Genomic DNA, 26,896 nt, shown 5'->3' on the forward strand with positions numbered 1-26,896 from the left:
GATTTTTAAGTTGTCAAACTTATGATGAAGACTGGAAAAATACCACTCTCTACTTTCCCCGACCTTTCTTTTCTCTAAATCATTTATTCAGGTGTCAGTCAGTACGTGTTTACTTAAAAAAACCTCTACAGATGAATTGGCAGGTTATAAAAATAAAAATTAGTTTTTTTTCTCTTCTCCAAGACCTAGTTAAGGGTATCGCTATTGGCAACAAAACACTTCATAAAAAAGAAGGAAAAAAGAAAAGTAAAAAAAAGTAGAAAGGCAACGAGAAAGCTTTTTTTCTTTGTTCGTTTCGTTCTCTTCTGGTTTTTTTCTTCCCCTTCCGTGATCCATGTTTTACGCCATCAAAATAAATCAATCACCTCTCTTCTCTTCCCTCCACCTCCTCATCCAACATTTTCATTCCATCCTCTGCTTCTCCGCTGGCTCTCCAGATACATGCTTTATTCACCACCTATCTTCACGAATTCCCCCGGGACCTCCTAGACCCCCAATCGTCTTTTTTCTTCGCCTATCATCGTCACATAATCACCTGTTCCATCTAACTACCGCTATTCTCCCGCCCTGTATCCATGAACAAGTCAAGATAATGAATAAGAAAGAAGAAAACTGGGCTGATAGAATACAAGAAAAAAAGAAAAAAAGAAACAAGTACACATGTTTGAGCCGAGGTTAACAAAATGTTGACGAAAAGGGTAAGTTTAGTAGCAGTAAGGTTAGCCCATAAGCTCACCCAGGGGGAAAAAGGGTTGAAAGAGTAATAAAGAACAAATCAAGATAGGGCGGGAGAAACGAGACAAGGTAAACGCTTTTCTAACGGAAATTAAGAACCGGAAAAAAAAAAATAAAACAACAAAACAGGTCGTGAATGATTCTAGCTGCGCATTCAAGAATCGCCGCCGGTAGCAGCAGGCTTGTCGGAGGATGGAGGAGCAGGCGAGTCACTGCCCTTGTTAAATGCGCCTCTACCTCTACCTCCACGGCCGCCACGGTCAGATCCACGACCTCGGCCTCTTCCAAATCCACGGCCACGTCCAGTCTCACTGTCACTGGCTCCTCCGCTCTGGTATCCGCCTCGGGTTGCCGCAGTAGCACCGCCGCGGGAACTGCTTTGCCAAGTTCCTGCATTGCCTTCACGTCGAGAGCCGCGGTCCTCGAAGAATTTGATGTTTGGCTTGCGGGGTTGACCTTGTGGTGTAGGTCGCTTGTGGTCGATTGGTTGACGGTCGAGAGCAGCCTTGGCCTCCTCGACGCTTCCAAAGGTTGCGACGTGACCGAATTTGCCCCATTTCTCGACTTTGACAATCTTCGCCAAATCTTCCTCTGGGAACAGGTCACGCGCTGCCTGCTCATTGTCAACATTAGAAATAAACAGACCATTGCTCTGTTTCTTCTCGCCCCTCAGTGCCGGGGATTCCGAGGGCTTGTCGGCTTCTTTGCTGCCATTGGAGTCCTTTTCGGTACCGGAGGGCTGAGGAGTAGCAGGCTTAGGCAACACAGGTGCAGGTGACACCGTCGTGGCTGGAGGTGCCTGGGGCTTTCCTTGGCCGCCTTGGAACGGTGTGCCACGACCAGCTGGAGGAGCCTGGCCGAACTGAGGAGCTGCGCCAGGTCCGGCAGCGGCAGCAGCCCCTGGTTTCTGGATACGGTGAGCAAAGTTGAAGCCCTGCGCGCGCATTTCAGTTCCAATTCGTCCACCGTCAATGTCGAGAACAAGGTAGCCAAAAGCAGCATCAGCCAAATTAAAGTTCCACATGTTCTTAAAGGCGCTCTCATCCACTTGACCTCCAGCATTGGCTCCAGCAACAGGGCCACCGAAAGGATTGCCACCATTTGCTACAGAAGGCATTTTTTGAACGATATCAAGTGCATTGTCCAAAAGAGTCTTTTGTGCTTCGTTTGATGAAATGGCCGATTCAACCTCGCCACGCACGGTATCCCAAACGTCGTTGAAGGAGGCCTTGGAGGCTGCCAGTTTACCACGGTAGTGATCGAGGGTAGGGTTGACTGAGAATTCGTTGTAAGAGGAGCCGTATCGGAAATGCAATCCAGCAGATACCGAGAAATCGGCTTTCAGCGTCACAGAGAGTTGATTGAGCATTCCTTCACGGGCTGGAGAGGCGTGCGTCACAAAGATTCGAGTCTCGGAAGGATCGTAGACACGGTTTGCGGTATCGACCAGCTCTCCCATTTGAAGAAGAGTAGTCCACATAGTACCCTGTCCACCGGCAATCGTAGTCTTGCCCTCCCCGTTATCGAACAGTTTGTGCATAACGACAGCACCACCGAGACCCAAAAGACGCAGCTTAACACCTCCGATGTCAAGCAGTCGCGAGTTGGCCTCATCGATGATGTGCAGGTTATCAACCTTGTATTCTGCCGAGCGAAACTTTTCTAAGACCCGCACGTCCTCGCAGGCACCCCACACCGTGTAGACAGGAACATCCAATGTCAGGGTTTTGTTGAGAAGCTGTGGAAGCTCGGATAGAGGTAGCTGATCGGGCGTAAATCGGGACTTGATCGATTGCTGTGGGCCAATTTGAGCGATAGTGCGTTTGACTTGGTCTGACAAAAGCGGCGAATACTGAGCGACGTGTTTCAAAGTCCTGGAGAACACTTTTGTTAGCAAACTGCACAATTCATCCTGGTTGTCATCGAGCCCTACTTATCAGCAATCCGCTCAAGGGACGTTTCATCGTAAAAACCAAAATCACCAGTGTGGATGATGTGGTCCGCACGTGCTTGTTTAGCCAGTTCATTCAGTGACCTGAGATTTCCTACAATGTGTCAGCCGACAGGTTTTTGATTTAAGCAAGGCCGGGTTCTCCTTACCTCTCACATCGGCTACACACAGCACCCTGACAGCACCATTTTGAATGACCCGTCCGTTGTTGGGCAGTAGAGGAGTTGCGCCAGGAACAGGGCCACTGACTGTAGCACCGTTTGGCAGCGAATTCGGGATTCCAAAGTTGTGAGGGCGGGGCTAACAGAAAAAGAAACAGCATTGTTAGCGTTCTGTTTTGCAGGAGACAGAGGGAAAAACTTCTGAGCAAGACGGCCATAAAAAAAGCGAAGGCAATGCGCCGCCGACGCCAAAGGGGGTTTGCGGAGCTTGGGCAGACTTACTGAAGCCATGAGGACCGCAGAGCGAGAAGAAGAAGCTATGTGCGAGGTTGGCGTGTGTAGATGAAGGGGTGGTAACAAAAAGGAGAGCGACAAGAATGGAGAGGCGAGGGAAGTGAAGCTGCGTTGATGCTTGACGATGGCGAGAAGATGGGGGAAAAGCAGCGAGCGGGAAGGCACTTTAAACACGCTAGGCCCGAACGGGTTGACGGAGAAGCGCAGTGAATTGCGCCCGCCTCCAGTGTTAATACCGGTGTTTTTTTACGAGGCAGTGGACGAGGAAACAAAGGAGAAGCGAAAGAAGAAGGAGAGACAACTACAAAGAAGCTGGAACAAAGGTGCCTGGACATTTCCTCATTGTTGGTTAGTTGGTTAGCTAGCTACTCCACTTACATAAGCGGTGCGCCACATAGACTCCGCTCTGACAGCCACAGAGGCTACGCACCGCCACAATAAGGAATATTGCTTCAACATTCAACTCTACAACTACGTTGGCCAACATTTGAAGTGTAAAAAGGTATAGAATACGAAATTGGCCAGAGCTTAATGCGGTAATCAGGAAAATGGTGTTGGGTACTGTGTGATATATATCTTAGATACATCAATTGATGAAAAGATTCAGTCATTTTGTTTATCCTCTCATACGCCATCCTGATTTTATATACAGAATATCCTCACTAGCTTCTAAAGAGTCTCAAACCGCCCTCCTCCACATCTTCCTCGTCTGACGCAGCCCCAGTCACCCCATTCGCATCGCCCTCTTCATCCGACTCGCCGAGCAATCCACTCGCACTTTTGCCCAACAGCGAAGCGAAAAACTCGTCTCGGGCTCGCCCTGTCCAAGAGCCGCGGTCTTCCGGCGCCATGAAGTTCTGCAGCTTCTCGTGTACGTTGTACCGCATCTTGCGGCCCTTGGACGCTTTGGTGTCGACGTCCTTGTGAACTTTGTCTTTGCGCATCCCTGAGGTGCGGTGAGTGGGGAGCTGCAAATGCAGAGAGTCGAGCCCATTCGTGACGGCATCCGACGAAGACATGCGCTGCTCGACCAAGTCACGAAGAAGAGACTGGTAAAAAGCGGCATCGTCATAAACGAGCTGTTCGTGAGTGTCAGAGGAACCGTTCGTACGCTGTTTCTTCGACGCGCGGTCACTAATCTCGGACCCAATGTGGGAATCAAGTACTGCTGTAATCGATTGTTTGTCGGAATTTCCAAGAAGTTTTCCTCTTGCGTTTGGTAGGTTCGCGTTTGTCCCGCGTACTTTGTGATTCCATTTCTCAAGTACGGCACGACGATGGATCTGGGATTCTACTTCCAGATCCTGCATCCGCTGCCATAATGATTCGGGAGAAGTAATCGATGCAGCCGAAAGCCTTTTTCTCTTCTTTGAATCGTCCCTGGAGTGTACATCTGCAAGAGCGAGACGCAATGTTTCCAAAGTAGACCACAGGGCCAGAGCAGCGGACTCGGCAGATTTTATCGCATCGTCATCAGCGCTGTTTGCTTCCTCATCCAGTCGGTTGGGCAGGTCATTCACAACAGCCAACCCTTTTTGCAGTTTTATTCTTGCGTTGAGGAGGGCATCAAAAGTCAGTCGCTGTTTCCTAACCCCCAATCCTTTGGTCGCGTCCGCTTTCGCAGCTTGAGAAATAGTTGCGGCGACGCTTTTTTGATCCGTGGTCATCAGTCTGCGTAATTCGTCTCGGTCGTTAGATGCAGTGCCAGTGGCTGCACGAGGTGCAGTATCTTCTTCATCCGACGTAGAGAGATCATCACTGCCATCGCTTTGGTCCTCTGAATCATGCTCGATTTCTGCATCACTGTCGAGTTCGTCCACCCCTTCATCATCTTCATCCTCATTAGCCTCGTCCTCGGAAAGATCCTCGTCTTCGTTGTCAATTAGATCATCATCATGCTCGTCGAGATCCTCCTCCTCACTCTCGTCTGATTCATGGCGCTGAAACGGATCGTCGTCGTCGCTCGCGTCCTCCAATGCATCCCTGCTCACTCGCGATCCGTAATATTCCTTTCCGAGAGTAAGGGTATCGGGCTTGCGCAATTTGCTCTTGCTAAACTTTGATCAGTAAATGTTGCACGTATGATGCTCGAAAGGTCACTCACCCAACGCGCTGATAGTGTCCACGGCCTGCATCCTCGTCTACTTCCGAGTCCGATTCGTCGTCAGAGCCTCGTTGGCCTGCATCTGGATCTTCGGGATCGAAATCTGGACAAGAAACAAAGGTTAGCCCGCCGGGGTTGAAGACCAGAATACGGAGACTGTGAAGGGCTTACCTTTCGGCGTAGGGTCGTCAAGATCGGCAAGCTGCTCTGCAAGGCTTTTGATGCCTTTTGTTTGTGTGGATTTCCCCATAGTTCTATCTGTCGCCAGAAACGTCGCCAAAGTCTAGGTCTCGCAAGTTAAAAAATTAAAAAAAAAGAAGTCGATGCGGAGACTCGGGAAAAATTCCCTAGTAGGTGGGGCCGACGACCGCGTAGGGCAGGCCTTGCCGGGCCAGCAGGAGCTTCTCCGATAACAACCTTGGATTGATCTTCCATCAATCAATTGCACCACACACAGCTTATTTGATAGCTACTTGGTCCGGAGCAGGCGGTTGAATACGGTTGCCTTGGTTTTTCTGAGTGACGCCTTTTTCTTGCTGGACTTGCTCCCACTAGAGAGAATGCGACAGAGAAGCTTCTTCTCCACGCTGCGCGCTCTACAACATGATAATCCGCTAGTATGCCAGTCCACAAGCCCATTCTCTCGCCGACGACATTTCTCAAGCTGACATTTACTTGATTATATTAGGGTCTTCCCAAATCAGGAACACCACCCGCATTTAAAAGCCGCCGCGGCCTCCCCGAGAAGCGCAAAATTCGCGATGTCGCCAAGGTCATAGCTGTCTCATCAGCTAAAGGCGGGGTGGGCAAGTCGACAATTGCGGGTTCGTTCACCTGTACCCATTTGATTTGAATGATGGAGTGATGGTAGATACTAATCTAGATGTGTTCTTTATTCAGTCAACCTAGCCCTGGCCATGGCTCGGCGAGGCATCCGCACTGGCATTCTGGACACAGACATATTCGGCCCTTCCATACCTACGCTATTGAACCTCCATGGCGAACCACGTTTGGACTCGTCGAATTGCTTAATCCCATTGACAAATTATGGACTCAAGTCTATGTCAATGGGATATCTGCTCCCCCAAGCATCATCTCCGCAGACCGACCCCTCCACACCTCCGCCCATGGATACAACGCCGATCAGCTGGCGCGGACTCATGGTAACTAAAGCCATGCACCAACTCCTCCACTCAGTCTCATGGGGTCCACTCGATGTACTCATACTCGACCTCCCGCCCGGGACTGGCGATGTCCAGCTTACGATCGGGCAAGAAATAATTCTCGACGGGGCCGTTATCGTCTCTACACCACAAGATATCGCCCTCCGAGATGCTGTCCGTGGATTCGGCATGTTCCAGAAAATGGATGTCCCAGTGCTTGGTATGGTTAGAAATATGGCATTCTTTGAATGTCCACACTGTGGTAACGAGACGAGGATATTCTCACACTCGCATGGCCATGAAAGTGCCGAGCAAGGCGTCGTGGCGCAGTGCAACAGGCTGGGAATAGACTTTCTTGGTGATATCCCCCTTGATGCTAGGGTCTGTGAAGATGCAGATCGGGGAGTGCCCACGGTTGTAGCTGAGGAGGCAAATGAGAATAGTGGTAGGAGGAGGGCATTTATGGGCATTGCCGAAAAGGTAGCTAGGAAGGTTGGCTTAGAGTGGAAATAGCTCTAGAGGTTCGTTTCAGGACTAATGTATAAATAATTTGATATTGTATTATAGTGTACTTTCAATTTCAACTTGAGATACCAACTATTCGAACCAGGCAATATATATTCGCTGATAATAGTGACTCGTACAAAGTAAATGTATTTGAAGGGAGAAAATGCATTGCCATTTATCACTCGAATTAATAGAGATTCAAAGTCAGCCCTGGAAGAACACAAAAATCGGAGTATGTGCATGAAATCGCGACAAATGAAATGACAAAAGTGAATGGATATCTTGAAGCATGTATGTCAAAATTCCACCCATAGACAGACAATCCAAAAGGAATATATTTCATGCATATTTACTGAAAGAAGTCCGGTAATATTGTGTAATAGATGATGGTGTTCAAGGTCGATATTCCTCGGCGGTGATAAACTCATCCCGCTCTGGCATTTTAGGTCTGTCAAAATTCACACCATTTTCTTTCGAGTTGGATTCTGCCTGGGATGTTGAATCTTGAACTTTGGACTTCTCGACTCTTAGAATACCGGGAGCATGGCGAACAGCAGCGTTGGTTGCAATCGAGGAGCCTGCCGACATCAATTCTTCAGCGGCTGAAGTTGGAGTTTGTGGGACACTGTCCACAAAAGCGCTATTATGCTCAGAATATTGAAATGATTTTCTGATCAATGAGGATTCCGATACTTTTGGTACACTGTCGGTGCTTGACAAGGAAAAGGTGTCTGGTCTTAGCGATACGTTGTCTTTCACGCTGATAACTCCGTCTTCGTTACGGATTGCTCTTGTGCTCGCATTGTCAACAAATTTCAAGGACTGTGATCCGGCGTTGGTATCGAGGCCTGGAATCAGAACGACAGGTGTATTGTCTGAATTTGTAAATGAAGGCGTATCTCCTCTATGTTCCTCCTGTTGCTGTGTTGGGCCATTGAAAACGGCGTTTGCCGTGTCTTGATCATTGTCAGCTGCCTGGCCACTATCAGTAACAATGCGCGGCTGGCTACGCGGTCGACTGTGGGATTTGTCCCTATTCGACAGTGAATCTCGAGCCTGTTCAGCGGCCACATCATCGATATTTCGATCGTGTCCAACTTCGACAACAGAATCAGGGATTTCATCTTTAGTCTCTTCTTTCTCGGCAATTTCTTTGTCATGCTTGCTTGCAGCTAAAGACCATAGCATCATGCCATAGCTCTTGCGCGGCTTCGGAGGCGTGACATCTTTCTCCATCCGCCTGCTCGCCATGGCACATGCGGGGGGTATTTCATCGTCGAATCCGTAGTACCCTTTTTCGAAGTCTTTGATGCGGCTCCGCTGAACTCGAAGTTTTGGCTTGGCAAATTTCTCATCCCATGCTTTCTTGGCTACTAGCCATTTGCTGACAATCGTGGAACTGATAGCACCGACTTTCTCACGTGGTTGCTGTAAGGCTGGAAGCGCATGTGGGGGTTCAAGATGATATACCACTCCATGCCTGTCAACCTTTTGCCGGATGATGTGTTTGTGGAATCGCGGCAGAGGATCTCCTGCTTTCCCAATTGACCCTTTAGGCTGGTCCCTTTCTAGATCAGAGGATGACGATGAGCTAGAAATCGAGGATGTATCGTCCTTGGGGATTTCGATTTCTTCGTGCTGAGCGTGTGCCAAAGCCCAAGCACCGAACTGAGCAATGGACCGGAACATGAATTTTGCAGGTTTAGTCCAACTTAATGTTATACCCACATGGCACAGATCTTCCCAAACTTGCAGCTGCACGTAGGTGGGATCATATTGGTTCAATTTAGTCCTGTCAGGGTCGTGCTCATCGAGATAGGCATCCATGGGAGGATAAGCTGCTGGATCGGCGGCCTTGTGTGCTAGATAGATCTGCTCGTCGCGGAGCATTTCACCGCCACCGGTTAGGATTAGAAGAGGTGGTAGCCCACCAAGAGACGGCTGCAAGATGGGTGAAACTAGTGGATGCGACAACAACTGGTTTGGACAGTACATTTGAATTTGATCTTTGATCTCGACCACCGTGTTATCTTGCATGGGCACGACGAGAGTATCCGCTTTGCCAGTACGAATATGTTCCTCTTGAGCTGGTTCAAGATTGGTATGCAATCCGGGGTATGTATGGCCCACCTTTTCGCCACTGCCTTGCCGCATAGTGAATCCACGCACAGCTGTTTTCTGATCTGCTGGTTGGACTTTTGCGGAAACCGAATTGGTTTTGGTTTTATCGACAGTTGTTTTCTCCTCGGCCGCTTTATATATTGAAGCCAGATCATCTGCGTTTGGGGGTGGCCATGCTTGTGAAGGACGGTGCATGAATCCGTGCTCCGGAATGTAGTCGAGCGAACTTCCACTTGCGACAGATGGGAAAGAGTGAGTAAGGTCGACCCATGGAGAGATGAGAATGCCACCAGCGGGAAGAGGGATGCCTTGATCCCGGAGGACAACCAGCATTCTATAGAAATTAGTCAAAGGTTATGGAACGAGTAGAGAAATACTCACGACAGAACCATGCCTCCGCCGGCAGAATCACCGGCCACAACGATTTCTGACGGATCTTGGATGGTCAGTAAATACAGGTAAGATGCGATACAGTCCTGAAGCCCGCAGGGGAATGGAAACTGTGGCGACAGGCGATAGGATGCTAAGAATGGTCAGTGAAGGCGATATCATTAGTATAGTGGATCTGACGTACTATGATAGCGTTAGTAAAATAGGCACCACAAAGATGGACAACAAAAAGAGAAACTTACCGTGCAAAGACTCGGGCTTTGAGTTTTCGCGCATGGCGTTGCATCATATAGCGATGCGAGTCAATACTACCAAAGAAATAGGCTCCGCCATGTATGTAAAACATCACGCGCTTGCAACGCGCAGCGGACCGTTTCCTCGCATTGTAATCGCTCTTCATCTCAATCCACTCAAATCGTAAATCTTTTTCGTGGCCACGCCATTGCCACCACGTCTTCCCACCGACTCGAGTTATTCCGCGCTCCCCCAATTGCGAATTGATGCTGTCGGCGGCCTTGGTGAGATACTCTGCCGGGACGACGTCTTCCTTGATCTTGACCCAATGCGATGTGGGAACTTTCTGAGCAGTGAACGCCTGGATATCTTCGATGGTATGGCCGGCAGCATGTTTGAGGAAAGCACGAACGACGTGCAGTCCTTCGTCGTAGGATACATGTGCGGTTGGCTTTTGGTGACGAGATTTGCGGTCGAGATACTATTATGTATGATTCAGCGATTGTGGGCACATACGATGGGGATTTGGTACGTACATGAGAGAACCAAGTTGAGATCACCGTTGGAGCCACGCTCGCCCCAACGCAAGCCGTGTTCAAATGCATGTTGCCTTGTTCTGGACAACTTTGGCAGAAGCTTCAATTCGTCATCCAGGGGTAAAGCGTGTTATCACCACGAGCAGGCGCAGCTTGTCGAATGGGTCTGGGTCGCAGGGATTGGCCCAGACATACTCTGATCGAATGTATATACAGCATTTCGAGCCGTGACGCAAACGGCGCCATGCGATTATCGATGCAGACGATCGTCACGATCCAAGCCGAGGGAAGAAAACGCGATGATGTCACCCATGTCAGCGCCAGGCCAGCTCAGGCTAGCGTGGATCCACGGTTCCTGGCGATGTCAAATGGGAATGCCCCGATGCTGTCATCCTCGCAGCAGTTGACGTTGAGGTTGGTAGAGGCAGCGCAGGGCATCGTTTTGGGTTGATTGTCGGCAATCTTGACGGAGTAGTAATTAACCTGAGGGTTATGGCATCGTTGACGGTAGCGAACTCACAAGTAACGTGACGGTATCAAACTTCGGGGTCTTGGCACTTGCTTAATGATAGCGCGGAACAGTAAAGCTTTTTAACATCCAAAAACATCGACCAATGTTGAGATAATTTAACGAGAGTCCATGAATCTGATGGTCCCTGTATCTGTCAGAGCCATGGCGAATATCTAGCGCCTTCTTATGGAGGTCTATAGCATGCTTGATATCACGGTTGGCAATAACAACGGCTAAATTCATAAAGCCATTGGCGCGATTGGGATGATATTCATCCAGGAATCCAGATTGGAGGGCTTTCTCCCGAATTTTAAGGGCCGAGGAAGCCATACTCTCCGCTTATACCATCCGCGACATCTCGTTATGCTCAAAGAGTTCAACGGTGCAGATATCCGCCCAGAGCAGGCCATGGTCCTGGACACCAATCCGTTGATATTCATACTTAGCTGTTACAATGAGTGAGTTGCTAAGTTCAAAACGTCCCCTCTCGCATAGATACCTGCTTTAACGTCAGTGCATCCTGATCTTTCCTTGCTATACGTAGCTTACCAGGCGCAGCTGTATATAAGCTCAATGAAATCAGCCGAAATATCTAACCCACTTTCGTGTGCTAGTCTCTGGTAGCTTTCATGCAATGCCAGAACATGAGGTAGGAAAACTTCACATTGAGGCCATACCTCGGTCATATGATCTCTGGAAAGACTATGTAATGGGAACGCATCTCGAAGCAGTTGTAGCGCCGCCTCGAATGAAAGTTGTCGATATTCGCCGTCCCTTTGGAGCTGTTTAAAAACCGTCTTCTGGACAAGCCGATATAATGCCAAGCAATAATTTCAGTTCATCCAATGGGCGTTTGCGAGGTTCGATGAATGCTGGATTTCACCAGACCTCGGTGCGAAGGGATTCTAACCCTGGCACATATTCAGTTTACTACGATACACTCCGTAGATACACTCCGTAGTACCGTACCCATCAGCTGACTGTCCCACTTTACCAACGAGTGCCGATAATGGCCAATAATCCGGTCTAGTATCGTATACTGGCCGTTAATTGGCCATTCTGGTTTCACAAGCATTCTTTGTTGAGCAGACCATTGGAAAAATATGACAGAATGTGATACACCTTTTCATTTGGACAGGATCTTCTGTTTGTTTCTGTTTTTTTCCCCTTTGTATCAAGAATTAGGGCCAGGAGACATTTACTAATGAGGAATAGTATATTAATTGTTATTTTCAGTTTAATATTGATAATTTACAAGTAAAAAAAATATCAAATCTATTAAAATAATATAATAGCTATAAACTAGATTATCTTGGAGACTTTTCGACTGGTACTGTAACTTTAGGTAATAAAAAGGAAATCTATTCTTAGCTTATACAGTACTAAAACCCACCAGGCCCTGACTTTTGACGCGCCCTCCGTACTTACTTCCACATTACATTCATCACCAGTCGCCCCATTAACCTCCCCTCTTGTAAGCGTCACTTATGATGACTTTGTGGTGATGTTTTCCCCCTTTCTCCTTTTCACTCTCCTTGTTTCTATTGGACCTATGGCGGTTGCCATGGCCTCTCAATCGTTCCCCTCTATCACTCTTCGGCTGGGGGAGACTGCCTACTACATGCACAAGGTCCCCGAGGTACGTGGAAATCTAGTTATTATCAAAGTCTAGCTATTAGTCAAATGGTTAAAGCATCGTTGTTCTCTAGCCCAGCGAGCCAATCGGTGCCAACCAAATTGCTACTCCCTGCACTGTGTTTACAATTCCCGATTCGGTGACCACGAAAGACGCGCTGAACGAAAGCATCAAAAGATTCCACAGCGTGGATGACGTCTGGTCAACTGACTTTCTAGAGAGCGTGATCCTGCAATCATCATCTTCTCAGGAATATCTCCAGCAGGACGCAGAAGAAGTGCTGCAACCGTATAAAAACTCTTCAATCTATATACGTTCCGTATCATCTGGGGCACTTAATGAAGGACCTTATTTCCTCAATATGGGTCAATTGCACCCAGCATACCGACTATACCCAGACTATGCCGGCGCTTTTATTGCTCCTACCGTGCCCACAGAGGATCCATACTGGTCAGTAGAAAGCTGTTCAACCTGATAACAAATATTATAGAAATATAAAGGATGCCGTATCTAACACATTCTTAGCTACAAACCGCTCGACGCCGCTGCATATGGAGAAATACATCCTTCCGCTTTAACAGTCGCCGTACCCTCTCGCCTATACCGCCGAGAAGCCATTTGCGGGAGTTCGAATCGGAGTCAAGGACATCATGGATCTCTGTGGTCTCCGAACTGGAGGCTCATCTCGAGCATACACAGAACTGCATGGCCCACGGACCACAAATGCCGATGCTATCCAGAAACTGCTTCAGTTAGGTTTCATAATTGTGGGAAAATTAAAGACAACTCAATTTGCGGACTCCGAATGGCCGACTTGTAATTATATTGACTATCATGCACCATTCAATCCCCGAGGGGACGGATACCAATCGACCAGTGGCAGCAGCTGTGGGAGTGCAGCAGCGGTTGCTTAGTATGAGTGGCTTGATCTCGCCCTTGGAACTGACAGTAGGTACCCCAGTCACCGCTAAATAATTATCTTCGGACGTATAACTAATGACAAAACAAAAAACAGCACTAGGGAACGTCCGATCTCCGGCTACTGTTCAGGGTCTCTATGGTATACGTCCCTCAGTAGATGCCGCGAGCTTCAAAGGGATTATTCCCTATACCGTGTAGGAGAACGCCTATTATATTGAACCACCATGCAGGCTAATTTAGTCATTCGTTTCTTATAGATTAGCCGACACCGTAGGTGGATTTGCTCGGGATGCGTCAACACTTGCAATGCTTTCTCGCGCGCTTTATGGATCTATTGACGGCGCACGATTTTCAAATGTAAGCAAACATTAACAGCATTTTATGTGAGTGAGGCCCCGCCGGGTTTGCCAAAGTAATGTGGGCTCTAGAAACCTAGTAAGCTTCTGTACCCCGTGGAATATTGGCCGGAAATAAGGACAGAGCACGACGCCGTCTTGGAATGTTTCATTGTCAAGCTAGAGCAGTATCTTGGAATTGAACGAACACGGATAAGCTTGGAGGATATATGGGCAGATAAAAAACCGGTAGACGAGGATATTACCCTGGAGAAGTACTTTGAGAATGTCTTTGAATGGGGCGCAAATCCATCCCAGTGGAAAAACTTCTTAAAACAATTCATCTCCGACTACAAGGACACCTACGGTCGAGATCCTGTCCTCAACCCCCAGTTACAGTTTAAGCGGTATGTGATATTGAGTGTTATCCAACAAGAAAGTTTATGAGTATACAGTACTAAACGAGGAACTGAACAGCGACTGGCTTCCCACCGTAACAGAAGAACAGGAGAAATAGGGTATAAGAAGATGGAAACTTTTCAAGTCTTGGTATGAGATCAACGTCCTCCCACCTGCCAAGGAAGGCTTCTCCGACACTCTTCTTGTCCTGCCATGGAGTAATGGTGAACCAGACTATCGAGATAAGTATCGAGATGGTCCCCAGAAGTTCACGGGTATTGGATTTTTCTTCTATAATTTATCTCCATATAGGGTCCAGAGGTTATATTACCTGGTAAGCAAATTTTCCTTTGGAATCGGCGTTGGTTCACCTGCATTGTGATGAGAGATATTCTGATACACATCATGCAGTTGGCCAGGTTTCCTTCACCTCGCGGCCTACCAACTCAACTGAACAATTACCCGCTTCCGTTGGGATTTCTGGTGGGAAGGGAAGTGATGTGATGCTCACAGACTTCATTGAAGGCTTTATCTCTCAAACAAATGGTCAGCCCGTGGGAGTTGGCGCTCTAGCATTCGACACGATAGACAATATCAACTCGTCGTACTATTCACAATCGATTCTACAAATCCCGCTGGGGGGCTGAATTTTGACTGGGCTACTTTTTTCTACACTCACACTACTAACCTATCTTAATAATCGCAAAGACGATTTATTCTATAGTATACTGTTTCATATAAAAATCTTAACACGGTATGATTGTCCTTATATACTACTGCCCTTGTGACGTCCTTCATTACCTATCTAGGTGTAAGCTGCCGCGAAGAATCTAAACATGGAGGGGAGAAGAGGAAATAGGAAGAAGGCAATCGATCTACAATATAGTTGATGGTGCGCAATCTTAGTGAAGCCTAATCCTGACGCGGCCTCAACATGATACCATCTCCGGATCCGACACCGCTCCCCTAGGGCTGGGGCTACATCAAATGTACGAGGCTGCAAACTATAATAAAAAGTATTTATAGCAATAGATACATACCTTTATATACTTATTTAGTATATACTTTGAATATATATTAGGATGTTGCAGTTTACTGTTTAATATATCCTCTCTGTTCTGTACTGATATATATATCAATTCATTTATTATATTCCTGTAAACCATAGGACCTTGCTATTTTAATCTTCTATTACAGCCTTTCCTATCATCGTTAAAGTGTTCATATTGTTGGTTTCAGAACAAGTGACGAAATTGGGACCGATTCGGTTAGAGCTCCTTCCCCACACGGCGATTTGCGGCTGGCCCGTGCAGACCTCGCTTTCTCTGCCCGCGACTGCCTTTGGTCGCCACCACATACCACGGACTATCGATTGATATACCACGAACTTATATATTACAGACTGTATATCACAGACTACAAACCCCAGCTATCGATATATCGTAGCTGTGCGAATATCCGCTCTAGCTTCATTATCCAGCTGCTCGCCATGGCGGTAGCCATTCCCTCCACCATGAAGGCGTGGCTCTGGGATACAACTAGCGGAGGCCTCGAGCAAAACCTCTACCAGTCGAACACAGCCACGCGACCCGGCCAAACGCTGCAACCCAACCAGGTGCTCGTGAAAGTTATTTCAATGTCTCTAAACCCCGCCGACTACAAAGTTCCGGAAATGGGCTTGATCTACAAGTGCGTGGTCTCAACACCAGCTTCGCCCGGTATGGATTTCTGCGGCACTGTCGCTGCGACTGGCTCCGGGGTGACCAATGTCAAAGTCGGTCAGCTCGTTTTTGGCTGCGTGGTTATGCCGATACAGCATGGATCGTTGGCGGAATACCTCGTAATCCAAGAAGATCTGCCTGTTCCTGTCCCGGATGGCGTTGATGCCGATCACGCCGCCGCGGTTGGTGTTGCAGGCCAGACAGCCTTGCAGGTGATTGAAGGGCAAGTCAAGGCAGGTGACCATGTCTTTATCAATGGTGGCTCTGGTGGTGTCGGTATTTTTGCTATTCAGATTGCCAAAGCTCTCGGGTGCCAGGTGACGACCACGTGCTCAACTCGCAACGTCGAGCTGCTGAAAAGCATCGGCGCCGACGAAGTTCTCGACTACACGAGTGTTGATATTGTCGACCTTTTGCGGAAGCGAGGTCCGCTGTTTAGCTTGTGCCTGGACATGATCGGCAAACCGACCGAGCTGTACCGCGAAAGCCACAACTTTCTCCTCCCTGGAAAGCGCTTTTCACAGGTAGGAAACGATTCACATCTATCTACTGCTGCGCGTTTGATTACCCCCAAGATTTTTGGGGGTGGACAGCGGCCTTATCAGCTGGTCTTCTTCAAGAACCGCCCCGAAGACTTGAAAAAAATCGGAGACTGGATGCAGGAAGGCAAAGTCAAAACGGTGTTAGATAGCGTGTATGAATTTGACGATGCAGTCCAGGCATATGAGAAACTGAAGAGCCATCGGGCTCGAGGAAAGATTGTCGTCCATGTCGCTCCCAGGTCGACGTGATTATGTGTTCTGATGGATTTATGAGATATGTGTTATGTCAATTATGCGCCTCTTCATTACTTTTGATGCCCATTTTCTCGAAATAAAAAGGAATTTTCAGATACTGTACCAAAGTAGAGAGCTGGAGAGGAGACAAACGCTGCGTTTGGTCCGACACGCCCGGCACGTGGTCTTTGTACTTTGCTTTGTTCTTCCATCTTATCTTCCTTCTTACCGCCTCACATCACACCCCAGCAGAAAAAAGGGAGAGAAAAAATTTACTCCGCTGCAGTAATGACAGCTATCCATCTTAGAAAGTCTTCGTCAAATGCCAGCTTCACTGACAAGTCTGAAGAGAAGTATGTCCGTCTTGAATTCTTTTTTGATAGTCATTCTTACGCATGAAGGCACAAAGCATGCCAGAAAAGGCACTCGGGCCCGGTTATCCTCGCCAGCAAGCTTAGTCTTGCAGACATCCAGCATCTGTTAGACTTCAAATACCGACCGGAGCAGGATAAACACCGATGGAAACTGCACAGGAATGGCGAGAGGAAGCTCCACACTCTCGTGGGTATGTCACAAATTCATTGCTTCTGTCTAAAGCACCTTTATTTATTTTCCATGTTAACATTGACGACAGTCAACAAGATCAACAAAGTGCAAGCCGCCGATTGTGAGACTTTGCAACGGGCTATCATGATGACCGACGCTCTTTTAGATGATCAGCTGCTTGCTCTAAAAAATAAAGATAATCTCCGAGACAATCTGTTACTGGCAAAAAGTGATCAGGTCTTCTTCCGCTCAGCAGATGGTTCGCTTGAAATCACTGGGTTTCCCGATCGAGCGATCGGCTTCAAACCCCAACAAGGCGACATGCGTATGGTCGTTGTGATACGCACTGCTACCCCAATCAGCTTTGCTTCCACAATGACAGAGCTATTTTTCTATTTGTACGGCATGTTTGACCTTCTTCCTGGGACTGTGGCGCCGCAACAAAAGACTTTTGGGTTCGTCACTGATTCTGTCAATTTTCAGTTCGCCATGATCGGACCGGATCGTGTGCTACGAGTTTCGGAGAAGCTTAACTGGGTTGCGCATCAGCAGTTAATCCTTGAGTATCTTGACCATGGAATTGAAGATGTGCTTCTGGCTGGATGTCGTGCTGCAGTAGGGGGGTACGAATGAAGTTTGTCAAGCGACGATCAAGTGATTTTATTGGCATGTGTTTCGACTTAGCCATTGCATGAAGCGCTTAGATAGTGCAAATTTGAATGAACCATTGCTGCTATTCGTCAAAGTCAAGATAACTAAATAATCCATTCTCGCTCACGTTCTTTCCTCTCAAATCTCTCTCGTAAATCCCACCTTTTCGCGACGTATGCAATAACTAGCGTTAGCAAAAGCTCGAGCGCGAAAAACATGGCCGCTAACTGATATCCCACAGAAAAGTGCGGCGACTCGGCTGTATTATACGCCAAAAGAGGCACCCAGGCAGAGAATGTGAAAGCGATTGTTTCAACGAGCCCGATAATTAGGATACGATCCTCTACAGAGTATGCGCAAACTTCATTTATCCAAGCAATGAACAATGCCCCAGCCCCAGTCTCCAGGAAGGTAAGGATCCACCCGGTCATCATTGCAGGAATATTGTCCTCCGGCCAGACAGAAAGAATGATGGTTCCAGTGAGTGCAACCAAAGCTGCAAAGACTATCACCGGCCATCGAGCTTGCAGAGCGTCACTGACCCAGGCGTACCCTAGGGTGAAAATAATCTGTGCGCCGTAACCCGCCGTGGGGATCAAATTGACCTTTTCGACACTGTACAGCCCCGTTGACTTGAGCCATACGTTGAAGTATGAGTAAATGCGAATTCCAAGGACGTGTGTAATGAACACGATAGGAAACAACCACGCAGCCCAGTTGCCAACAAGGTCCGAAAACGTGCGCAGTGTTAGCTTCTTCGGAGCAGCTCTACCCACACGCTCCATACGCGCAATAGCTAGCTCCTTCTCCTCTGGTGCTAACCAGTGGCTGCGAGAATTCGTTGGTGAGTCTGGAATTGCCCAGAATCCATATAGAGCAATTGGAATGCCGATAATGCCATCGAAGACAAAAAGCCACTGCCATGCTGACAAGCCCGCGCGGCCGTTCATTCCCTTGTAGAGTGCTGCTTGAAGATAGCCAGAGAACATTTGTGCAGCGCTGGAGGAGGCCTGAAAAATGCAGCTACGCTTTCCCAGCTCTGCAGGCGTATACCAATTCCCAAGAAGTGCCATGATTCCGGGATAAGCAGATGCTTCGATTAAGCCAATAAAGAAACGTAGAGCGTATATGGTGTTAACATTCGTAGCCCCAGCCATAGCAACTACCAGAATACTCCAGACAATTTCAAGAGAGGGCAGCCAAATAGATGGTCGGACTTTTGTCAGAATGATCTGTGAGGGCATGTTGCCTAGAATATATCCAATAGTCCAATATGTCGTAAGATAGTTGAGATCATTACCAGACAGGTTCAGGTCTTCTTTCATCCCTGAGACGTATGCATTTGAGACCTGTAGGAAAGTTTTATCAGAATGACGTGAACTATATCAATACTCAACGGCAACGGGGACGTACATTGGTCTGGTCTAGATATTTGACAAAGTACGCAACGCAGACATAGGTGAGAATCCACCAGTCTACCTTTGCGATAAATTTTCGCTCTTTCGGAGACTTGTCTAACGAATCCCAGATGGTTCCTAGAATTCGCTTTCGAAGAGATTTGCGGTGGGTAGTCGACGAGCCATCATAACTGTCTGGTGGGGAGTGCTCCCCAGCGACGGTAGTATAATTTACGATGGACTGGCCCTCAGGCTTTGAAGGTTCCATAGTAAGTAATCAATGAGCTACTTGAAAACCGTTATGGCAGCATCGAACCGTGATATTTCAATCAAGCTGTCCACAATCGCGGGAAGCAAGGCATTGGCAGTGTTGATATTTGAGGATGTATTTATATAGACATGTTTAATTTAAATGTACGCAAAAGCCAAAAGGCGAGCAAGATTGCGACATAGATATCAAGAATGAGCTCAACGTGATTTACTATTCATTTGCTTGAGTTGTTTGGTTCTTCACAACTCCTAGTCGCGGAGGGACTCCGCTTTGAATTGCCTCATGCAGCGAAAGTTTTTCATTTTTGCCGTATTAGGCAAGTTGCGGGTTCGGCGCCGACGCCGACTGCCATGTTTGATAAGATAAACACCGGAAATTTTTTTGAGTGGTGGCGCTCATGTTTTTCTTAAGCTTTATCAGTGACTAACTGATTACAGCCAACATACGCGGACAGCGAAGGGTCATAAAATCATATACTTCCCTGCTGTATGTTACATAGCAATTGAAACGCAATTTCCTAGGCTCGACATGCGAGTTGCAATTATCGGTGCTGGGCCGTGTGGTCTTGCAGCCGCCAAGTAAGTTGAATTACTTTTAGAAAGAATTGCTGTTCTAATATCTATAACTAGGTATCTCCACGCTGAGAAAGCCTTTGGTACGATTACTATTTTCGAACAACGCGATGATGTCGGCGGGGTGTGGTACTATACGCAGAATAACACAACAGATGTCAATTTCTCCATTCCGCACACAAAGCCAAATACATCTCCCGAAGAACCCATCTGTACCGGTAGAAAAGGCGGGAAGAATAGTGAGGAGGAGACTTTTGAATTCCTATCACCGGCATATGACCTTTTGGAAACAAACATCCCGCATACATTGATGAATTACTCGGATCGCAAGTTTCCTGCAAACACACCATTGTTTCCTGAACATACACTAGTGAAGGAATACCTACGTGGATATGCAGAGGACATTAGATCTTTTATATCTTTCCAGACGCAAGTTGTCAACGTGTCTCCATTGCAAATGGGTTCGCAAGATACGTGGAAAGTCACCGTGAGAGATCTTGTGACCAAAAACACCTCGATACATCACTTTGATGCTGTTGTAATTGCCAATGGGCATTATAGTGATCCGTATGTGCCAGATATCCCAGGAATAGAGCAATGGAACAGGGCATACCCCGGCGCGATCACTCACTCCAAATTCTATAGACGACCAGAGGAATATCGAGACAAGGTAAGCATGAATCTTAACAAGCAAATGAGTCTGGTTCGAGTTTAAAAATACTAATAATTGATTTCTTCGAGAAATAGAAAGTCATTATAGTGGGAAACTCGGCTTCCGGTATCGATTTAAGCGTACAAATAGCCAACGTTTCTCTTAGGCCGCTCCTGATCTCCGAAAAGAACCAAGAGACAACAGTAAATACGAACCCACGGTTAGAAAGCGTCCCTGAAATAGTCGAATTTATTATTGGCGACCGCGCTACAGTGCGCTTTTCCGACGGCCGTGTTGAGCGCGATATTGACCACGTCATTTTCTGCACTGGCTATCTCTACTCATTCCCATTCTTTTCTCAGTTGGAAGGATCTCCAATAGTGACGGATGGTAAACGCCCTTGCAATTTGTACCAACACATTTTTTATCATCCTCGCCCGACTCTGGCTTTCGTCGGACTACCACAACGAATCGTCCCGTTTCCTGTGTCTGAAGCACAAGTAGCGTTGATAGCGCGCGTGTTCTCCAGACGACTGGAACTTCCGCCTCAAAAGGAAATGGAGAACTGGGAAACAGATTGGATCGCAAATCACGGATCCGGGAAAAGTTTCAATAGTCTAGCTTTCCCTCTAGACGCCGATTATATCAATTTCTTGCACGACTATAGCCTGCAAGCAAGACAAAAAGAGGGATTAGAGAATGAGGGACATGGCAAGAAACCTCCTTACTGGGGTGAAAAGGAGAGATGGGTGCGAAAAATGTTCCCAACCATTAAGTTAGCTTCAAGGGAGCTTGGGAACAGGAGGAAAGAGATCACGAGCCTAGAGGCGCTGGGATTTGATTTTGAACAATGGAAAGAAGAGAATGCAGCAGGAAAGGCGTCATTATGAGCTCAGCTGCCTTTTGTTTTCTTCTTTTTGGCGGTCCCAGGTGGGCATGTATCAAGGAAACAATCACATCCAAGGCGATCAGAGAACCCCGAGGGATAGGTCATCCATGACATCTAACCATAACCCATTCATCCCGGCCCCTAAGGACATGTTGGATCCCTGGAACAGCTCATCTGTAGTTGATGCAGAGTTGTTGAAGGGGAATAGTTTCGGCTCCGCCGCAGTCAGCCCTATCGTGGATTCGTTTTCTCCTACTGCATAGGCGTATATACTTGTATCCCCCAAGCTGGTCTTGATTAATTGCATAATTTCATTACGAATTATCTGCAAGGGCACCGGTGGTTTCTTGCTCCTAGGTATTTCTACCCCAGCGGTTGCCAATGGACGCTGTATATCGTTGTAAAAGTCTATAGCATCAAGGACAGGGTCAAAATGCCGCGTCATGGTGTCAATAATTGGGGCACTGTCATCCGTTGAAGGTGATTCAAATGGTATATGTGGAGCTGAGTGTTGCGCAGAAATGTATTCTGCTAACTGCCAAAAAACCACAGCTGCTTGTTTCGCCGTGTGCCAGCTCTTTGGGAATGAATCAAGAATTTTTGCGCATAAAGCCACGCCGTTTGTTATTTCTGCCAGAACACCTTCTGTATCGAGTGACTGCCCCGGAGAAGTGGACGAGGCAGGCAAAATAGAGCCTCTTCTTTCCTGGAGATGCACACTGCTAATGGGCTTTGTCTGGTTGAGGCGCCACACGTAGCAATGGAAAAATATAGCCCCCATGGTTAGGAATCGGCAAAGAGTAATCCAATTAAGCGGCAAGTGTTTCTGCTGTTGCAAAACCAGGCTGGACTGCACGTATTTTTGTGCTGCTGCTTGCAGTTCTGGAAGCCTCTCTATAGAGTGCTGGAAATTGAATTTCGACGGACTATACAGCAGGATGAGAAGATTTTGATACCGCGCGTTGTGCCAAGTTATGGTGTTGTGAAATGGAACCTGGTCGTTATCATTCAGTGCCGAGCTAGACAGCAAACACCCCTGAGTATACCAGTCATCTATCTGTCTACGAAAGTCGTCGATGTGAGAGGCCATCATGCCTTGGTTGAAAAGCACCGGCTGTTGCGAGGATGCCAAATGAATGGTTTGAAGAATTTTCCCTTCTAGTTGTCGAAGTGACACCACATGCCGATTGACTTGCAATGTCATGGCATAGTAATAGCGATCAGCCGATGCGTACTCCTGCACGGTGATACTTGGCAGAGAAAGGTTGATTTCGTCTTCACTGATGCTAGGTGCTAGACCATATGAAACGCTCATCATGCGGTCCAAGACATACACTGACCAGAACAGTCGTCGTCGACGCTCCGTCTCGATCTGAGAAATGTTCCCAGCTAGGCTATTGTCCCGAGTAAGACCCATTGAGATGGCTTTACGAGCGAGAATGCCCGTGATTGCCCAAGGAGGAATGCTGCTAGCCTCGAACAGAGAATATAAAGCGAGGAGCGTGAGGATCTCTACTGAGGCGAGGTCGCTTTTGCATAGGCACTCGTGGACGATTTCCTTTTCGGGAATCTCGATAGACATCCAATCCGCATCCCCAAGTTCATTTGCCCGCTGCAGTGTTGTACGCCCAATGGCCATGATGACGCTTAACCGGGTGGGGAATTCGGATATTTCTAGAGCAGGAGGCACTCTATTTGTGGTTTCATAAATAAGATCAGTGTCTCGGAGAACTTTATCGCGGTCCAGGAATGGATACGCCCGGTGAACATGGCGGAAATATGCATTTACGAAACGACAACCGGTGACCTTGTCAAGGAATGGTGTCGTTCCTGCAGAAGCAGGCTTTGTTGTCACTCGGTTTCCCTCTAGGTTCTCGTGGTTCTCCTCATACCTAGCATCCGATGTCGATGGTTTAGAAGCCTGTGCCGTGGTAAGATCATTTCCAGTTTCAACCAGTTCCACCGGAACAGCGTGTGGTGAGCGAGCCTTGTTCACGTACTCAGACAGCCACGAGATACGCTCACGAAGTCCCTTCTCACGGTCCTGGGAGTCTTGAGGATACGAGCAAGGCAGCCAGGCGGCTATACAGAGACTACACGCACCTTCGCGGGTTCGCGTGCATTTCTTCTTCAGCCGGCGACATCGCTGACAGGCTGACTGGGTTGATTGCCGAGGCTCTTCTTCTCCTTGGCCAGACGACACGGCCTCCTCAGGCACTGTAGAGGATTTGCGTCCTTTTCGTGGAGTGCGCTTGGACACGCGGAATCGCTGAAACGAGCCCTGCATTGTCAGTGCATTATTGCTGCTGAACGATGCTCTCCTTGCTCCTCTTCCTCCGGCCCGGCTTTTTCTTCCCTGGCTTCCGGAAACTGTCGAGAATCGTCATACATGAAATGACAGTTACAAGCTATGGCGCCATCGCCGCGGCCAAGGCCCCTGATTGCACGCACTTTATCGTGCTCTTATCGGCGGGGCGATAAAGCCATCGCGACGCCATTTTCGGCAATTTTTGGTGTCGGGGCCTCCGCTCAGCAGTGGAGAAGCTTATAGCCAGTTGGGACAGCCAAATTATTACAATCCTGTCAAACAAACTATCTTTGCTCCTCTCGTCTCACTCTTCTGCTCGAACAATAATAACACAAAGAAAAAAGAAACAATGGTGACCGAATCCGAGGCGCGGGAAATCTACAAGTCCGCCATCCACTTTGACGGACTCAATATAGCAAACTGGTCCAGGGAAATATTCGAAGAATGGCACAAAGGCGGCATCACCGGTGTATCATGCACATGCGGAATATGGGAAGGGTTCCGGCAATCAATTGCAAACGTGGTGCAGTGGAAAAAGTGGTTTGAAGAGCACTCGGACCTGATCGTCCAGGCGCATACGGTTGCAGACATACGCAAGGCGAAGAGCGAGGGCAAAACGGCCGTCCTTTTATCATGGCAAAACACGGCAGGCATCGAGGACCAGATTGACTATCTACGCGTATTCCGCGACCTGGGCGTGCGCAAAATGCAGCTCACATACAATACGCAAAACTACTCCGGGGCCGGGTATACCGAACTGAACGATTCTGGGCTGACAGGCTTTGGCCGTGAAGTGGTCGATGAAATGGCCAAACTGGGAATGGTAGTTGACTTGAGCCACGTTGGGCCAAAGACAAGCGAGGACGTTATCAATTATGCCAGCAAGCCGCCGTGTTTTTCGCACGTTTTACCTGGAGGGCTTCTCGACCACCCCCGGAACAAGTCTGACCATCTCATCAAACTCATTGGATCAAAGGGTGGCTTTGTCGGTCTCTCTCAGTTCGGACCACACATGGCCAAAGGGAATGACAGCACCATTGATGACTATGTTGCTGCGTTGGAGTATGTCATTAGTCTGATTGGGGAGGATCTGGTCGGCATTGGCTCGGATTCTAGCCAGGGACATGGGCGACCCAGCGAATTTATGGCCTGGTGTAACAAAGACAAAGGCTATGCCCGTCGTCTCACTCCTTGGGGAAGCCAAAAAGTCGTAAAGCCTCTAGGGCCTCTGGGAGAGCGACCACGACTGGCCGAAGCCATGGCACGAGCAGGGTGGTCTGAACAGAGGATACGTAAAGTTTTGGGTGAAAACTGGCTTAATTACCTAGAAAAAATAATAGGAGAATAGGAATCCAGATATAATTGCTGGCACTGAAGGGAGCCGCATTCGATTGTTTTCTCAAGCATACATGTACTACTTGTCTCCCTTCCCAGCCACCCATTTTGAGTATGCCGGATATCCGGATATCCGGAAACCCCGCAAACACACTATCTTTTGTGTTCATGCGGGTGAGAATTACTTATGAACCAGTGTTAATCAACTATAACGAACATGCAGATAAAACGTGAGTCTTAAAAATCTATATTCTCTGTCATACTTTGTTCTTTAAAAAGGTATCACCGTTCATGCGGTACAACCATCATCCAAGACCCGTCAAACTGTCAAAAGTTTAAGACCACGTCTCTCTTAAAGAGCAGCATTCAAAAAAAAAAAGAGAGAGATAGACTAATACAGGCCAGTTCCTATACACACTGGACAAAAACTACCGGCTGTGTCGGCTGCTGACACCGACTATACATGGGTCGTATCCTCCCACCGGCCGCCGCTGGCTGCCTACGAGAGTATCTACCGGCAGATCCATACCAACCCCGAACTATCAGGGCAAGAATCACAAACCGCCCGGCTCGCCGTCACACATCTGAGATCCCTGTCTGCTTTTACCGTGCACGCCAATGTCGGCGGGCATGGCGTTGTCGGCCTCTTGCGCAACGGGCCCGGCCCAACTGTCCTTCTGCGGGCTGATATGGACGCATTGCCCATGCTCGAAAAGACCGGGTTGCCCTATGCATCCACCAAACGCATGATCGATACGGCAGACGGAGTTGAAAAGCCCGTCATGCATGGCTGCGGACACGACGTCCACGTAGCATGCCTGATGGCTGCTTCGACGCTGCTTCATTCCGCGCGCCGGCATTGGTCTGGGACGCTGATCACTGTGTTCCAACCGAGCGAAGAACGCGCAGGCGGTGCACAGGGTATGGTTGATTCGGGGCTGTACAGTAATCTTGTACCAAAACCAGACTATGTACTCGCTCAGCACGTCTCGCCCATGCCCGCGGGCACGGTGGGCGTTGTCTCGGGACCCTGTCTTGCAGCAAACGATACTTTGAATGTCCGCATCAAGGGCCGTGGCGGCCACGGATCTGCGCCGCAGCGATGCATTGACCCGGTTGTTCTAGGCTGCGGCATTGTGACAAAATTGCAGACGATTGTCAGTCGTGAAGTTGCGCCAGACGAGACGGCAGTCGTGACGTGTGGCAGCATCCGGGCCGGGGATGCGCCCAACATCATCCCAGACTATCTGGATTTCAGTGTTAGTATTCGCACATTTAACCAGAGCGTTCGCGAAAAGATTCTTGCTGCGGTGAAACGCATTGTCGAGAATGAATGCAAGGCTGCAACGGACGGAGTTGCTGGAGAAGATGAAGATCTCACCCCGGTGATTACACACGACGACCCTTACCCACCGACTATCAACTCGCCCGAACTAGCATCAAGCCTGTCAACTGCATTCGCAGACTATTTCGGTGCCCGGAGATGTGTGCCAATAACGGCCCAAATGGCATCGGAAGATGTATCGGTGTTTGCCACTGCTGTCGGCGCCCAACTGTGCATGTGGGTGCTTGGAGGCACCGATCTGAAGAAATGGAAGGACGCCGAACGCAGAGGGAGACTGGAGGAGGAAATCCCCGGTAATCATTCGAGCGGTTTTGGCCCCGTGATCCAGCCGACTATCCTCACAGGCACAGATGCTTTGGCAGTGGCTGCACTGAGGGCTTTTGATAGCAGTACATAGTGGCACATATATGTTCTAAGTTTAGGAATAGAATTAAA

The 26,896-nt window shown here is 48.2% G+C and overlaps 10 protein-coding genes across 10 annotated transcripts; 5 read left to right on the forward strand and 5 right to left on the reverse strand.

Moving 5' to 3' along the window:
• Nucleotides 1-889: 889 nt before the first annotated feature.
• TRUGW13939_06697 (uncharacterized protein) lies at nt 890-3,138 on the reverse strand (the record flags this gene model as incomplete). The annotated part of the gene is made up of 4 exons (XM_035489846.1): nt 890-2,609; nt 2,669-2,780; nt 2,836-2,986; nt 3,130-3,138. 4 exons carry the CDS (start codon nt 3,136-3,138, stop codon nt 890-892), a joined length of 1,992 nt encoding a protein of 663 aa, XP_035345739.1.
• Nucleotides 3,139-3,803: 665 nt separating this feature from the next.
• TRUGW13939_06698 (uncharacterized protein) lies at nt 3,804-5,495 on the reverse strand (the record flags this gene model as incomplete). The annotated part of the gene is made up of 3 exons (XM_035489847.1): nt 3,804-5,193; nt 5,246-5,348; nt 5,417-5,495. 3 exons carry the CDS (start codon nt 5,493-5,495, stop codon nt 3,804-3,806), a joined length of 1,572 nt encoding a protein of 523 aa, XP_035345740.1.
• Nucleotides 5,496-5,933: 438 nt separating this feature from the next.
• TRUGW13939_06699 (uncharacterized protein) lies at nt 5,934-6,921 on the forward strand (the record flags this gene model as incomplete). The annotated part of the gene is made up of 2 exons (XM_035489848.1): nt 5,934-6,069; nt 6,146-6,921. Coding segments are annotated over 2 exons (912 nt in total), but the record flags the coding sequence as incomplete, so codon positions are not given.
• Nucleotides 6,922-7,308: 387 nt separating this feature from the next.
• Nucleotides 7,309-10,265, reverse strand: TRUGW13939_06700 (uncharacterized protein; the record flags this gene model as incomplete). Its single annotated transcript, XM_035489849.1, has 4 exons — nt 7,309-9,370; nt 9,418-9,559; nt 9,739-10,141; nt 10,197-10,265. 4 exons carry the CDS (start codon nt 10,263-10,265, stop codon nt 7,309-7,311), a joined length of 2,676 nt encoding a protein of 891 aa, XP_035345742.1.
• Nucleotides 10,266-15,487: 5,222 nt separating this feature from the next.
• On the forward strand, nt 15,488-17,674 carry TRUGW13939_06702 (uncharacterized protein; the record flags this gene model as incomplete). Its single annotated transcript, XM_035489850.1, has 4 exons — nt 15,488-16,506; nt 16,804-16,848; nt 16,897-17,060; nt 17,130-17,674. The coding sequence occupies 4 exons, from the start codon at nt 15,488-15,490 to the stop codon at nt 17,672-17,674; spliced, it is 1,773 nt and encodes a 590-aa protein (XP_035345743.1).
• A 122-nt stretch (nt 17,675-17,796) lies between these two features.
• TRUGW13939_06703 (uncharacterized protein) lies at nt 17,797-19,357 on the reverse strand (the record flags this gene model as incomplete). Its single annotated transcript, XM_035489851.1, has 2 exons — nt 17,797-19,041; nt 19,106-19,357. 2 exons carry the CDS (start codon nt 19,355-19,357, stop codon nt 17,797-17,799), a joined length of 1,497 nt encoding a protein of 498 aa, XP_035345744.1.
• A 531-nt stretch (nt 19,358-19,888) lies between these two features.
• Nucleotides 19,889-21,474, forward strand: TRUGW13939_06704 (uncharacterized protein; the record flags this gene model as incomplete). Its single annotated transcript, XM_035489852.1, has 3 exons — nt 19,889-19,938; nt 19,990-20,602; nt 20,680-21,474. 3 exons carry the CDS (start codon nt 19,889-19,891, stop codon nt 21,472-21,474), a joined length of 1,458 nt encoding a protein of 485 aa, XP_035345745.1.
• Nucleotides 21,475-21,552: 78 nt separating this feature from the next.
• TRUGW13939_06705 (uncharacterized protein) lies at nt 21,553-23,760 on the reverse strand (the record flags this gene model as incomplete). Its single annotated transcript, XM_035489853.1, has 1 exon — nt 21,553-23,760. One exon carries the CDS (start codon nt 23,758-23,760, stop codon nt 21,553-21,555), a length of 2,208 nt encoding a protein of 735 aa, XP_035345746.1.
• A 370-nt stretch (nt 23,761-24,130) lies between these two features.
• On the forward strand, nt 24,131-25,129 carry TRUGW13939_06706 (uncharacterized protein; the record flags this gene model as incomplete). Its single annotated transcript, XM_035489854.1, has 1 exon — nt 24,131-25,129. The coding sequence occupies one exon, from the start codon at nt 24,131-24,133 to the stop codon at nt 25,127-25,129; it is 999 nt and encodes a 332-aa protein (XP_035345747.1).
• Nucleotides 25,130-25,333: 204 nt separating this feature from the next.
• On the forward strand, nt 25,334-26,858 carry TRUGW13939_06707 (uncharacterized protein; the record flags this gene model as incomplete). The annotated part of the gene is made up of 2 exons (XM_035489855.1): nt 25,334-25,346; nt 25,522-26,858. The coding sequence occupies 2 exons, from the start codon at nt 25,334-25,336 to the stop codon at nt 26,856-26,858; spliced, it is 1,350 nt and encodes a 449-aa protein (XP_035345748.1).
• Nucleotides 26,859-26,896: the final 38 nt, after the last annotated feature.

Source organism: Talaromyces rugulosus, chromosome III (assembly GCF_013368755.1).
Source record: "Talaromyces rugulosus chromosome III, complete sequence".
NCBI classification, from domain to species: Eukaryota; Fungi; Ascomycota; class Eurotiomycetes; order Eurotiales; family Trichocomaceae; genus Talaromyces; species Talaromyces rugulosus.